Raw genomic sequence first — 13156 nt, forward strand, 5'->3', positions numbered from 1 at the left:
AAAGGTTACAGATAGTAAGAGTGCCTTGCGACAGTTTAATCTCTTGAACGGTCACATTTCGGGGAACCTGTGCGGCGTACATGGCTGCGTGTGTATGACAAGTTAGTATAAAGCTGTAATTGCATCACTATGACGTATAGCGGCTCTATTAACGTCCGAAATTGCATTTTTATACATTATCTCTTCCATAGCTTTTCGTATATAGTAGCTATCAATGGTATGCTATTGAGGGCCACATATTTTCAAGGCTTTTGAATAATCAAACTTGTGTATCTTCGATATTTGTTCTGTTCACCCGTTCTGGCGCAAACCTTAGGTTAGTCTGAAACACTCAGTAATTAGCTCTTAACATACAACAGTGTTGCTAGCAAATGCAAGGAAAAACAGCTGAAATGAACTTATTCTTCACCGGTGGATGATGCCGTACATTCAGTTAACTCTGTCCATTAGATTAATCCAAGCTAACCGACACATCGCTAAACATGTTATCTTAAATATTCTATCCAAGAGTCTATCCAAGATACGTTATGTATACACCCTACATCAATGGGCTTTTAATTACATTTCCAAAGCTGACCGGAGACGGGCAATTCTAATCGTTGTCAACTTTCTACAGTTGCTTACGAGGGTATTCTTCAAACTGTCGCACGAGCAAAGACACCTTCAATTTTCTCTTATTTTATCCGATTCTGATTGCTACTGCCTCTACCTAGTTGAAATAAGTCTACCACCTAATAGGTCTAACTTCAACCGCTAACGGATGTTGGGTCGGCGAATTATGTCAACAATACATAAAACGATATTGTATATCGGGTATATTTCATTTTCAAGCATATAATAATAATAGTATCAGTCACACTAAGATCACGCTTCGTCCCTACTTCTTTTGCTCAAAAATAGAGCAATATACTGTATAAAATAAACGGCCATGTTGTCTCTTATCTCACTTCAATGATGTTAGAAACATTAGTCTTAAGAGCAAATCTACGACCCGGCATCGCTTCGAAATAAGTGTGGCCACAGCATACTGAGACAACTGTAGTAACTATTCTCATATGTTACAGGAAGGTTAATCATATTTTCTTCTCGCTTATAATAAAGTTACGCTTTTCAATTTAGTCGATTCAACCATGACGCTCCTTATACCGTACAGCTCCCGTCACTACGTAATACGTTTAGACGCACCTAGGACTAGTTAAGCAAAGCTTGCTGATACCACTTGGTCATGCAATGCTAAAATATATTACCCCGCAATGAAAAAATCTCGTTGTATTCGGGAAACGAAAAACTAGGGATCTATCTATGCTCATAGAAAAAAGCCGTCTCGTCTTATAGGCTTGGCGCCTAACACAGCAATACCTATTCGAATATTGGCGGTATCGTCTGCAAAACCAACAGTCGTTTTCTGTTACTAAGAAGATTCCCGTCGCAGGCAAAGCCATCCAAAAGGACCTGAACCGTCTGTTTTCCACAACAGGTCGAACAATATTTGAACAGGAGAAAAACCCGTCTGAATTACCCTGAGATGGACTAAATGATACGAATGAAATACGTACAGTGAGCACGAAATACCGAAGGTTATTACTCAAAATTAAGTTGACCCGTACTTTGGTATTGTTCAAAAAGAAAAGGCTTTACTTTTATTGGTAAGCGATTCTGTAGCTTAGTATGGCTGATATTATGTCCAGGTAGGTTTGGTGGGTTGATTATTTTCTTGTAATCTGCAGCACGAAGATTAGAAGCTAGATTTAAGGTTAAAAACATTATAATTGATGGGTTGAGCGATGTCTTCCGAGAAAAAATTCGAGCGAGGATTAGTAATAACGTATAGACCCATTGCGACCACAGAAGTTCATTACTACGACATACGACGTTGTGTTGGACCGTGATAAAAAAAACGCTGAAAGTTCTCTCTTAGATAAGTGAATTTGGTCATTAAGCCATATAACGTAGCGGAGAGAAGCCAAATGTGACGAACATAAAAACAAAAGATACAATTAAACAAAAGGTTCGGCCACAGCGTTCGAGTTGTGAGAAAGAATAGTTCCCATTACCTGAAAACCGTACAATCATTTTTATTGTATCGTTTATGATGCACAGTAACACTACCAACATGATCCAATTTATTACATTAATAAATATTTAATTTCCTATAAGAGTAGCATATGGAGAAATGTTCATATTCTCACGGTTAAACTGTTCTACACGATATGAATATTTTGCCATTGAGTATCCCTACCCTTTTCTCGTTGAGAAGAGCTACATTTTGAGGTTGGTCTGCCAAATTATGATAAAACTATAGAGTAGTCAAAGCCTTCCAGTCACTAAAAAGTCAGTGTTTTACGGCCGCAGACCTTTCTCATCGAAGCTGATGAACGACCTTCACCTGATTCAATAGCAGGCCAAGAGCCTGCCAAAAGAACTATGCGAATGAATTCTCTCTATCTGCATATAACTGGCCAGTATGTGACCCAACCGGGAATGCATGGGTCATACCGCTAGATTGATGCCATTTTTGGACCGTCGATATACCCCTATCGAGACCCGAATGAGAGACGTTTTAATCATATAGATTACGAGGAACATAAAGGACCTATAATAAAGAAGTACAAAATGAGGTGTTACCCAGATGGGCGAACATATTGTGATTCTAAACAGGGATTCAACAGATATTGAAACAAGAATCATTTTTCGATTGGCTGTACCCGTTTTTGCTTCACCTCGTATTATGTTATCATAGATACTTTTGCTTAGTTTCCAATAGTACAACTATGTAATTATATGAGATAATTATGCTCGCAGAGTGTTTTTTAATATCAAATAGTTATTCAGTTGTTTAGTCACACTCTATTGTACAACACAAGCGCTGCAAAGAGATGATACCTTGCCACTGCTGACCTGGGCATATAAACCGTGTACAACATTACAGCTGGGCCGTCGCTGAAATCCGTCGCGTAGTGAAGCTTGATCTCGTAAATGAAGTGTCCCTTGAGCCACGCGACATGCTAATATAACTATGTATTAGACGTAGGGCTAGAATTGTTTAGCTGGATTGGTACCCTATGTTAACATTAGATATATTGCAAAATCAATATGCGCTGTATAATCGGATTATAACTGGATCATCGGATCAATGATAGTTGTTTGCACAAAACCGCCGAAAAAGTAGATTCTGAATGCCGTCACCAGTGTGTTATTTCGTAGTAATGAGGGCGTTCACGCGTACTGGCCTGCGTAAAGGGACAATTCACAAGGATATTTAATTCCTCTCAGTTTGGTGACAACAAAACCGTTGTAACTGACTAATCGAGTTCTATCATGCTGTATGGCGAAGAAGCGGAGTCACAGCGAGTAATCGTGGCGATGGGTATCAGCAAGGACAGCAACCATTTCGTGGCCTACAACATTGTATCTTTTGTTATCTAACAAATAGGCCATCAAAGGAAAGGCAGGGGATAGCCCCCTTTATTTTTTGCCTAAGACTTAAGTTGGCGTCATATCGTAATCGCACAAATGCTTTGATTCATTTTGTCACCTATTAGAGGGTACTTTTAAGAGGAAAGGACATCCACTGTGGTCCGTAACACGAATTCGCTAACAAATTTTTACGACAACCACCCTTGTTAGATCAGTCGTCCTCGATGACTTTAAAGGATGATATCGTTTTACCCAGTTATACAGCATTTGATCTTTTTGCAGTTAGCAGCTCTACATGTAAAACAACGCTACTGTCGCACTGGGCTAGTTGAAAAGGGCGTTATTGTTTTTATCATCAGCACAGCCACCATCGAACGTAAAAAACATCGAGCCGCCGCATGAAATGACAGTGAAAATCCATAGCAATATAAATACGAAGACTCGACATTTCCCCACTGGTATTCCCGTCTAGACAAGGTGATACACACACGGACACATTTGCTACCGCGAGACGGAGTTTACTCTAGGGGTTACGAACGAACGCTTTAAGATAGTATAATGCTATCTGACTTTGAGTAGAGGAAATTGAGCTGGTGAATTAGGTGGGACTTGACTGAAAAAAAAAGACCTGGCTCTTTATTGAGCTTTTTTCGCATAGTTCCTGTTTACAGGGTCAGCATGTTAAATTAGATCAAAACAAAAGGTAAATGAAGGCTGAGGAGCATGCGCGTCGTTTAGATAAAAACAACAACAACAACAACAACAAAAGTGTTTTAAGGATTTTCCAGGTAAGAATTTCATTAAACCCTTAGTTTTTAATATCAACAAAACCCTTTGTAAATATGTTAACAAATAGGTATATATGCTAGATACATATATAGTAATGTTTCCTGAATATGATCTTTTTTTAATTATTTCTGATCAGATGCATTGGTCTAACCTTTGTCACGTCACAGATGCTCTTAACCAACAAGAGCAACAAGGCAATTCCACATACAAAATAAAACACAATTTCAGAAAAACTCCGTTCACTTTAACTTACGCTCCATCCTTCGTTGTGGATGCGCAAGCGAACGATACATTTAATACCACTACTTCCACTAAGTGTAAACTTAATTCATATTTTGTACCCGGCAAAGCCCAGTTAGAGCACGCTAGTGCTTTCAGGAAAAATAATTCATCTAATCCTATCGTCATTTATTACAACTACGGCTATAAAGGGTCTCTTTCACGCGGATCAGTGTCTGGTCAGGAGTCGGTCAGTCGTCGCGATGGCAAGGCTACATGTTCAGGGTTAGAGCTGTGATCAACCCAATAATTACTATTAGACACAGCGAAAGAGGTCACACTTACAGTTTGTGGGCTGCTTTCGTAACTTCTATCTGAGTAGAGATCGGAGCTTTAGGTATATTAAGCAACTACGCAAGCGTATGCAAATAGTCACTGGGCCATCGTATCTCCGAGATAAGCAGCCCTCTCAGACCAAGCAAACAGCAACAAAGCCATACAAGGGGTTTCATTGGCAGGCCTCGACATCCAATGCTCTACAATAGAGCTGCACTGTACATATGTGCGGTGGTTGCTTCTGTGGGATGCAGGACACCACATGTTAGCTCACCTGGTCCGATGAGACCAATAAGCTTTTTTTGCTGTTTCGACCCGTCGTCTGGTCAACACCGCCGCCGATGCACAACATGAACAGGCAACTGGTCCCGGATGACTGCGCCCGAGAGTTGATTGACGTACTAAATGTATACCGAATAGGTTCAGTGCGCGAATGGTCGCACAATCTTAGTATGACTTCTATATCAATTAATAGATGTACAGCGGACAAAATTGAGCCATTTTATAATGTACTCACCTGCACAGGGCCAGACTCCGGGTTCCGGTCTGAGCCATGCTGTCTGCTGTTGCTGATAGTGTGGGCTAGGTTGATAGGTGACCGGTTTTGATGTGATGTTATTGTTGCTTTTGAGGTTTCTTTTGTTTGTAGGATTTTTGTTCTATCCTTTCGATTGCTGAAAAGTCGCCGGAGCAGATGGGCAGACTCTTTGAGGCCAGTCGGAACAACGAGGTATTAGGTGCGATCTGATGTCTTCCCTGGCTTTAGCCACTACACAGACGTGGAGCTCACCGATGAGGCATTGGAACTCTGTCTAAACACCGCTCGATGTTTTTTGGACTCACGATGGCCAACCATGTATTTATTCACACGAGACGCAACACGCCACGAAAACCAGCAGGACAAATAGCGCACACGCCAAAGCTAACTGACACGCACAACACGAATAAGATACCACACACGGACACGGGTATACAGAAATACCCACTCGGTCTGATAGTAGGCGATCAGCCGGTACCAGTCACCTAATCACATTAGTAGCTCAGCATATCGCATTCCCAGCCGACGAACCAAGTGAAGACTGACCAGCCGAGCCGACAAACAAAGTTCCTTACTCTCTGCCTCTCTCTATCGGTGGCCTTTATCCTGTATCGGTGACATGTTCTATGTCAGACACAAATACCGCGCAGGCCGAGGCCAGTAGTCCACACTGCGTGTCACACAGACACAACTAGAGCCCACCAGGGAACGCGACAGTCTCCAGCAGGAGCACTGTTATCGACTGCTGCTACGGCGGCTGTTAGCGGTCGTTGCTCGTGTCGTATCAGGTATATATGGCGGAGAGTGAGTTCTTCAACACTCGGGGCCCTCGTTACCCTAAGATCACAATAGCTTTCTGGCCATACACTCAAATAGTAGCAGCAGCAGTGACCGCCACGAAAGGAACTTCTAGCAGTGTCTGTTCGTTCCCATTAGCTAAACTGCACACAGGCTCAAAATGAATGCAAGGCGGGGTCATGCGCGCGGACAGAGGACCAGACATCGCCGTGAAACCCAGTAGTATCTTGCAACTGAGAGGTAAGTGCGCGCTAACCGTGCTACTAACATAACTCTCGTTTTCGAAGGTAAAGCTTACATCGATGAAAAATGAAATTTTAAACATTATCATCTATTGTTAGAACATGCATATAATGGTATACGTACCAAGATTGATGTTATGCATTTTGCATATTACCAATCTGTAGGAACAGAGTGCGCTGGATTATTTCTAACTTGTGCTGTCATAGCATAGCTAAACACGGCATTCTGTCGGGAGCGAAGACCGCGACAGTACAAGTCACTAGAAAGGCGGATCTACGGGAACGTTCGATCGTCTCTGGTATGTTCTCTAGCAGTATCAGCACTGAAGACCATATATTATCCAACAATTGCAGCTATTTATTGAAACCAGTGTCACATATTGTTCGATAAGCAAAGTATATTCGAAGCCAGACGCGTAATTCGAGCCGCCGATTCTATGAGACTGTTCGTGTCAATGTTACTGTTAGTGGCGATGTTCGAGTGGTTTTTCCGGTAAATCGTCCCCGAAAGGCTTAAGTAAACGTTGCATGCGTACTAAAGCAAGCATTCCTATACGATATAATAATATTGTCAATAGCGACGTTCTTTACGATGTCGTTAGTATGGTTGTCATGAATGGGAACAACTACGGAACCGGACTGAGCTTTAACCATAAACTGTTCGTTGTAAAAACTTAGCTAAGTCAAACAGCTAAAATGGTCCTACCTAACATCTGTCTCATGCTTAACAAGAAACGACTGAAAGACTACTTATCAGTATCAAATACCTGACCCCACTGCAGTTTTTCATGCTAGAATTAGCTATGATTTATTAGAAAAGGTCTTGCACATCATTTCCTTAATATTATTATCTCCAACGTTGGGCTACACATATACGCCAAACGCACATGAAACTAGGACGTTATCTTTGGGCGCTGACAATATTAGCATTATTGGACTCGCTCGCCACGACGCCACCCTCGAGTCACTCTTCTTTTTTGGTCTTGAAAACCAGAGCCAGATCGACGCCGTTACGTTATAGTTTTCACCAGCTAGTTTTCAAAAAAGACCCTCTTTTTACTGTTCACTTCAATCATTTTTCTCAAAAATTTTTCTAAATGCTTGCGGTGGGACGAATTTGCTTTCCTCTATTTATGATTGCATATAGCCTTCGCCGTAACTTCAGCCTCTGTTTCGCTGTTTCACCATCGAATAATGAATGAGACGATAGCAGCTGCCGACAGATAGGGACAGGGTAACTAGAATCCAGCATATATCGAACGGACACTTAGCTAGTTACCAAGTGATCGCGCCAAGCGAGTCGAGACGGTCAGGTGTGGGTACGAACAGAAAAAGATAACCTCTGACTAATAATTATACACCAGAGATGAAGGCCATGTATACCAAAGGAAACTTGTTCCTTTTCTGTTGATTCTCTCCAAGCTAGCGTTACCCGCGCGGCATAACTACTGCATTCATCATTCGATCTTTGGATCGGTGCTGTTTATCAGATAGTTTGGTTCGCATATATTTTGGGACATATCATACGACGAGACCGCTTACGTGTATAACCTCATAGAATGGGCATAGGTAAAAGTGAAAGAGTTGATTACTTTTCCTATTGGAGTTGGGACACGCAAGGATTTTCGTGGCCGGCTTGAAAACAACGCGTAATAAAGCCTGCATGTCCTATACATAGATATAGGGAGAATCGAACGTGCTAGCGCTTGATTGCAATCTGAACCCCATTGCGAAGGCGCGATGTTATCTATAATAGATAAACTAAAGAACAGGCATCGAATACTGTTTGGGGTGGTTTAGTATAGAGGTCTATATAATCGATCCGCACAGAACTGTACCATTTGTTGAAGAACGCTAACTCAACGTAATTAAGCTTTTTATCGATTTCGCTATAGATCAGGTCGATGCAAATAACTTTACAGTTATTGACCAATTGTAAAGCTGTTTGATTTTTCTTAACCGATCTGCAAGTTTGTTCTTCATTAGAAGCAATCTCGACGAAGTGTTTCATCGGATGATGTGTCCACAGCTCATTAAATCGCTCATCGCAGAGTGAACGTTTCTCATAAATCGTAACCTATCACTCTGAGATGAACTAACCGATGCCCATTTGTTGGTCAACAAGTGACCACTCGTTGACGCCGTCACTACTTAACGCTGATGTGGGAGGAAGTACAATGTTGAGCAAATGATTTCCACTACGGATACCTATACCAAATACTTTTGTGGTTTAGTTATAAACACATCATTACATACCGCCTATCGCTAGCGGATATAGTAGTAATTTGACAACCTACTAAACGTGAGTCATCACGAAAAAACACTGTGCATTGTCACCGACGGAACTATTCTAATTTCACTAAGTGTTCCGCATTATTACAAGTAAAATTATTTGTAAAATAGTCCACTTAATAAGCTAACGGTTCCAAGGGTTTAACGCTAATAGAGGATAAGACTTGGCCGCTTCACGAACCGTTTCACTTCATATCCTGAGAAATTTAAATCCATAGGATATCCCGCTTGATTTCTCATCCAAGCAATACTTGGCTAATATATTTCGATTACACACTCTCAAGCGCTTTGATGCGCGTCTATGACACGTGAATTTTAAACTCAACAGCAATCCCAACAGACATATATAGGTTCTTGCAAAGATTAATGCAGCTCTGGTGTCTTGAAGACAGGAAAAAGAACATAAAGAGTATATGGCAAATCCAAGCCATGACCGAAGTACGTTCATGATATGCAGATAACAATCGATTCTGAAGCCTCGAAACAGGTTTCAAGTTGGCATTATTATAGTTAATAAGGGGAGGAAATACATAAGGGTATTTAATATACACTATCGTAACGTAAACGTAGAATTGTAACAGCAGCAGCAGCAGCAGCAGCTGTACGTTATTTGGAAACGTTGCCGTCTTGCAGCCCGTTATTGTTAAGATTATTTTTTTGCGTCTCTATACAAAACCGAACAATTTTCCTAAGGAACTAGCGAAGGACAAACGCCTTGATTGCTAAAGCTATCATCGACGCGCATACATATGTATAGATAATCAGTTGTCTATAGAATTGACTTGACGCCATCTTATAATAACCTCCATTGATCTAAAAGTTTTCAGTGATTCACCCTATGAAAAAGCCCAGAAGAATCGAAATATATTCAATGAAACAGGATCCATTAAGACCAGCGAATGCCGTTTCAAGATCCACCAGTGACACATCGTATACGGTCTATGTGAATAAATAATAAAAAAACATATATAGAGATATGCTTGTCGTTGATATGAACGAGCCAATTTCAAACCATGTGAATTAACCGTGGAGCGGTGGACCTTTCTGTCCTGCTCAGGTGTTATAAATACCGTCACTTAGCAGCTTCTTAAGAAATGATGCAGTCGATAGATGGTTAGCCGACGGTCCTACATATAATCTAATTTGACTCTTCTTTTTTTCGTTTGATTAGAAAGTTGTGATTCAAATTTTCTTTTCGTACGTATGACTCCGCTAACTCGGCTGTTCAATTAAGTAACATCTCAAGCTGTAAGAAACAACTACTGAATTCTGAAAGCAGGCATCTAGACGCATTTTGATACAAAGTGCACCATTTTTTTTGCGCCAAAAAAAGGATAGAACTACATTTGCGGTATACTTCACAGCAAGCTGCCTGGTTTTTGTTAAACTATTCGCCGCGGTTGGCATTAATGATAGGCAGAGCTTGCGTAAACTATTTGAAGCCCGGCCACTTTGCTCTCTGGCACGAACGACTACAAAGGGTTCGTTAAAATCTTTGCTACGTTACGATGACGTACAGTTACGACGGTTCTGTTCTTTCCAAATAGATCAATTATTTCCTACTACTCTAGTGGTTTATTGATATTTTCAAAAAAGACTCTAAGAAAGAATCTAATTCCTGGACGATACGCAGTCTTGCTTGCCCCTCATGACTTTGATTTGCTGCGTAATTTTGGATCGTTCGCACTATAGGCCCGGAATCGACATCGCGTACGGGCACATGCAATTCCGATAATTTAACATGTTAGTGTTTTTCCGCCTGCTACTTAAGCCGTCAGGCATTGCTTTACACGCGTCTTGCTAGATCTATTTTGGTTTTTATCTAATGATAGCACTTCATTCGTCACAGTACGACACAGGGACCTGCTGTCGACGGTGAAATAGCAACCCGCAATGGCCGCATTCTCATGATTACGCTGCCAACATATTCAAAGAGATGCGCATTGATCACCTAACCTAAATCTGATCACCTTTAATGGAGTAAATTTAAATGAGTTATCAACCAAATTTGGGCCGTGAGCTTTCTATCAGATTTTGTTCCACGGAGCTCTGTGTACCGCGTTGACGTACTAGTCCAGATGATACCATTAATGTACATTTAGCTCAATACTGTCATAAAATACTGTTGACCAATACAAACCTAGTCGTATTACTACCTGGCATTGGCTGTCTGTTCATAATGTATGGTATACTTTTTGCGAGATAGTTTCTTGCGTCAGTTGGTGCCCTGTCTCAACCGATACGCATTGTAGGATCCTAACTCCGCTCCTACTGTAGAAAGCTTTAATAAAGCAAAAGCAATGCCTATTAAAAGCAATAAGTCAACGCAACGCAGTTTATTGGCACGATAAATAACTTTTTTTTTTTTTTTGTTTTAGCAGTTTCCTCGACATCAAGTGCGGCATCTATACAAACCTGAGAAGACATTGGCAAAGCTTTCATTCCATAGTATATATATATATAGAAAGCACAAACTTTAAAAGGCCCAAACGCTGTCACCACCCAACAATGAATTAGGTATCGTTATATAGCTGGCGAAAAAAAAAACATATTTTCGCTGCATCCAAATTATTTAGATATGTATTGACAGCGATATTTTACCACCCCAAATGTCAAATTAATCACTGTTGGCCATTGTGATTGGTATCAGTGGCGTCGTGCACTTTCAGATACTGGATCCGTATACATAAGTCTGTTTGGGCGTAGAATAAGCCTTTCTTCAGATATGTTGCATCGTTTCTAAGGCAATTGGATAACAGCGAGGCATCGCTAACAATGCAGGCTTACTCAATATTTACACAGAGCAATAGACAAGTAAACTGGTACTGCGCGGATCCCAACTGTGGGAATTACGTGAAAACTGTACTCTTTTTTTTTTTTTTTGTATAAATTCACAACTTTCAAAAATCATAGGAGATTAAGTACTTACTTCGAATACTATCATCTGATGGAGAGAATCATTTTGTTCTATTCAAGTAATAGCTGTTTTGATTAAAGGGAACAGATGTTTTGATACTGAGTGTAATTCGAAGCTCGATTTGGCGTCATTGTGATTAAATCGGTCCATTCGAACTAATTAATTTTACATTTTTAGTTCACTTCTGTATTTTTCTAGTTTGTAGTAGTAGCACAGTGAAACCCGAATGCGATAGATGGCTAAAAGCGGAATGAAAACCTTTTCTGATGCAAGGTGGGAAACAACCGCGTAAGGCTTACCATAATACGGAAGGGTTTTTTCATGTAAAGAAGCGTAGATTTTGCTTAATCTGGACCATTTAAATACTTTTAACTTCAACCACTGATTTTATACCTTTTTTTTTACATTTTATTTATACATTAGCTAAGCATTCATTCAAATATTTAGCCCTTTCAACAAGAAGTATACTGTGTTTACACATGGTTCCTGCCATAGCTTTTGTTACGTGTTTCTGGGTTTAGTAAGTAAATACGTTACCGCTGCACCGTAATGGGTAGAGTCTGGATAGTTTAATCCAAACTAAATGCTTTGTCGTCTCGTAAACTTGTTTTTCACCACTTTAAAGTAAAATGCTGAACGCTTTTTATGCATTTGAACTTTCGTAAAGCGATTTCAAGATATTTTCCGAAAACATGGCGTTCATGCACATGATTTACGGTTATTAATTATCCCTTTATGTAAATAAGGTTAGGTTCATTTTCAGACAGAACACTCACCATTTTGCATAAGCGAAGCATGGCGAACGCTTAACCTTGTTCTAGCGTAAAACGTTTCTTAACGTCCCAGCGTTAGCGATGCTAGATGGTAAATAAAAATTCACAGGTTTTGCTCGGAAGTCACCTTGTCTGCAACAAGGAAATTCGGGGCGATGTAGCCCTTCGCTATAAAAAAATATTCCGACAGATATTAGAACATACTATTAACGATTAACACAAATACTTACAAACCTGACATACAGATTTACAAGCTGCTTGAGATATAGCCCTACAGATCGATGGCGGGTAGCGACATAGTACTGCTTATTGAAAGTGCTTAAAAAGGTACTCATCATTTGCTCATGTGTTTTGTGCCAGTTATAATAGAACAGTAGCTAGTTCAACCAAAACGACGCAAACACCTTCATATTTCTTAAATTATGACACATTTTATTTACACGATAGAACATGTATATATATATATATATATATATATATATAGGTATCTGCCGTAGTTCGAGCAGCAGAATGCTTTCGAGCTGTTTTCGCTAAACTCTACTTTTTATTTACCTTTCTGCCAAGTTCTATCTCTTATGAAACTTTTTGCAAACAGTATACATGTCCATTCAGTCGTCTACTCTGAGTTAGTTCTTCGGTCATTGCAAAGATGGCTGCTGGTGATTTTCAAACCGGCGATTCTGGAGCAAATATAACATCTGCCTATAATTCTTTCCAGATTACTGCCGCTGTCATGCAGGACGTACAACTATTCGGCTCATGTGCACTTCTTATGTTTTCCCACTAACTAAATACATATGAAGTCATATAGCATATTGATCCATGCATGCATATA

General features: G+C 40.2%; 1 protein-coding gene and 1 long non-coding RNA gene across 11 annotated transcripts in view; one reads left to right on the plus strand and one right to left on the minus strand.

Annotated features, from left to right (window-relative positions):
• The window catches only part of LOC111245840 (NADP-dependent malic enzyme-like), a 50881-nt gene extending 45462 nt beyond the window's left edge, over positions 1–5419 (minus strand). The window contains exon 1 of one of the 2 annotated variants that reach the window (XM_022794696.2): positions 5279–5419. In XM_022794696.2, coding sequence (XP_022650431.1) covers positions 5279–5316 — 38 coding nt within the window. In that variant the 5' untranslated portion in view covers positions 5317–5419. Of the gene's footprint in view, positions 1–4770; positions 4980–5278 lie in introns of those variants that run through there. The other variant, XM_086982142.1, reaches the window with a different exon arrangement.
• A 779-nt stretch (positions 5420–6198) lies between these two features.
• Positions 6199–13156, plus strand: part of LOC111245843 (uncharacterized) — a 14157-nt gene continuing 7199 nt past the window's right edge. For 8 of the 9 annotated variants that reach the window (XR_015322588.1, XR_015322589.1, XR_015322586.1 and 5 more), the window contains exons 1-2: positions 6199–6337; positions 6505–6638. This is a non-coding gene — a long non-coding RNA (uncharacterized LOC111245843). Of the gene's footprint in view, positions 6385–6504; positions 6639–13156 lie in introns of all 9 variants that reach the window. The other variant, XR_002671503.2, reaches the window with a different exon arrangement.

The sequence above is a fragment of the Varroa destructor genome, unplaced genomic scaffold (assembly GCF_002443255.2).
Source record: "Varroa destructor unplaced genomic scaffold, Vdes_3.0 BEIS01000002.1, whole genome shotgun sequence".
Taxonomy (NCBI): Eukaryota; Metazoa; Arthropoda; class Arachnida; order Mesostigmata; family Varroidae; genus Varroa; species Varroa destructor.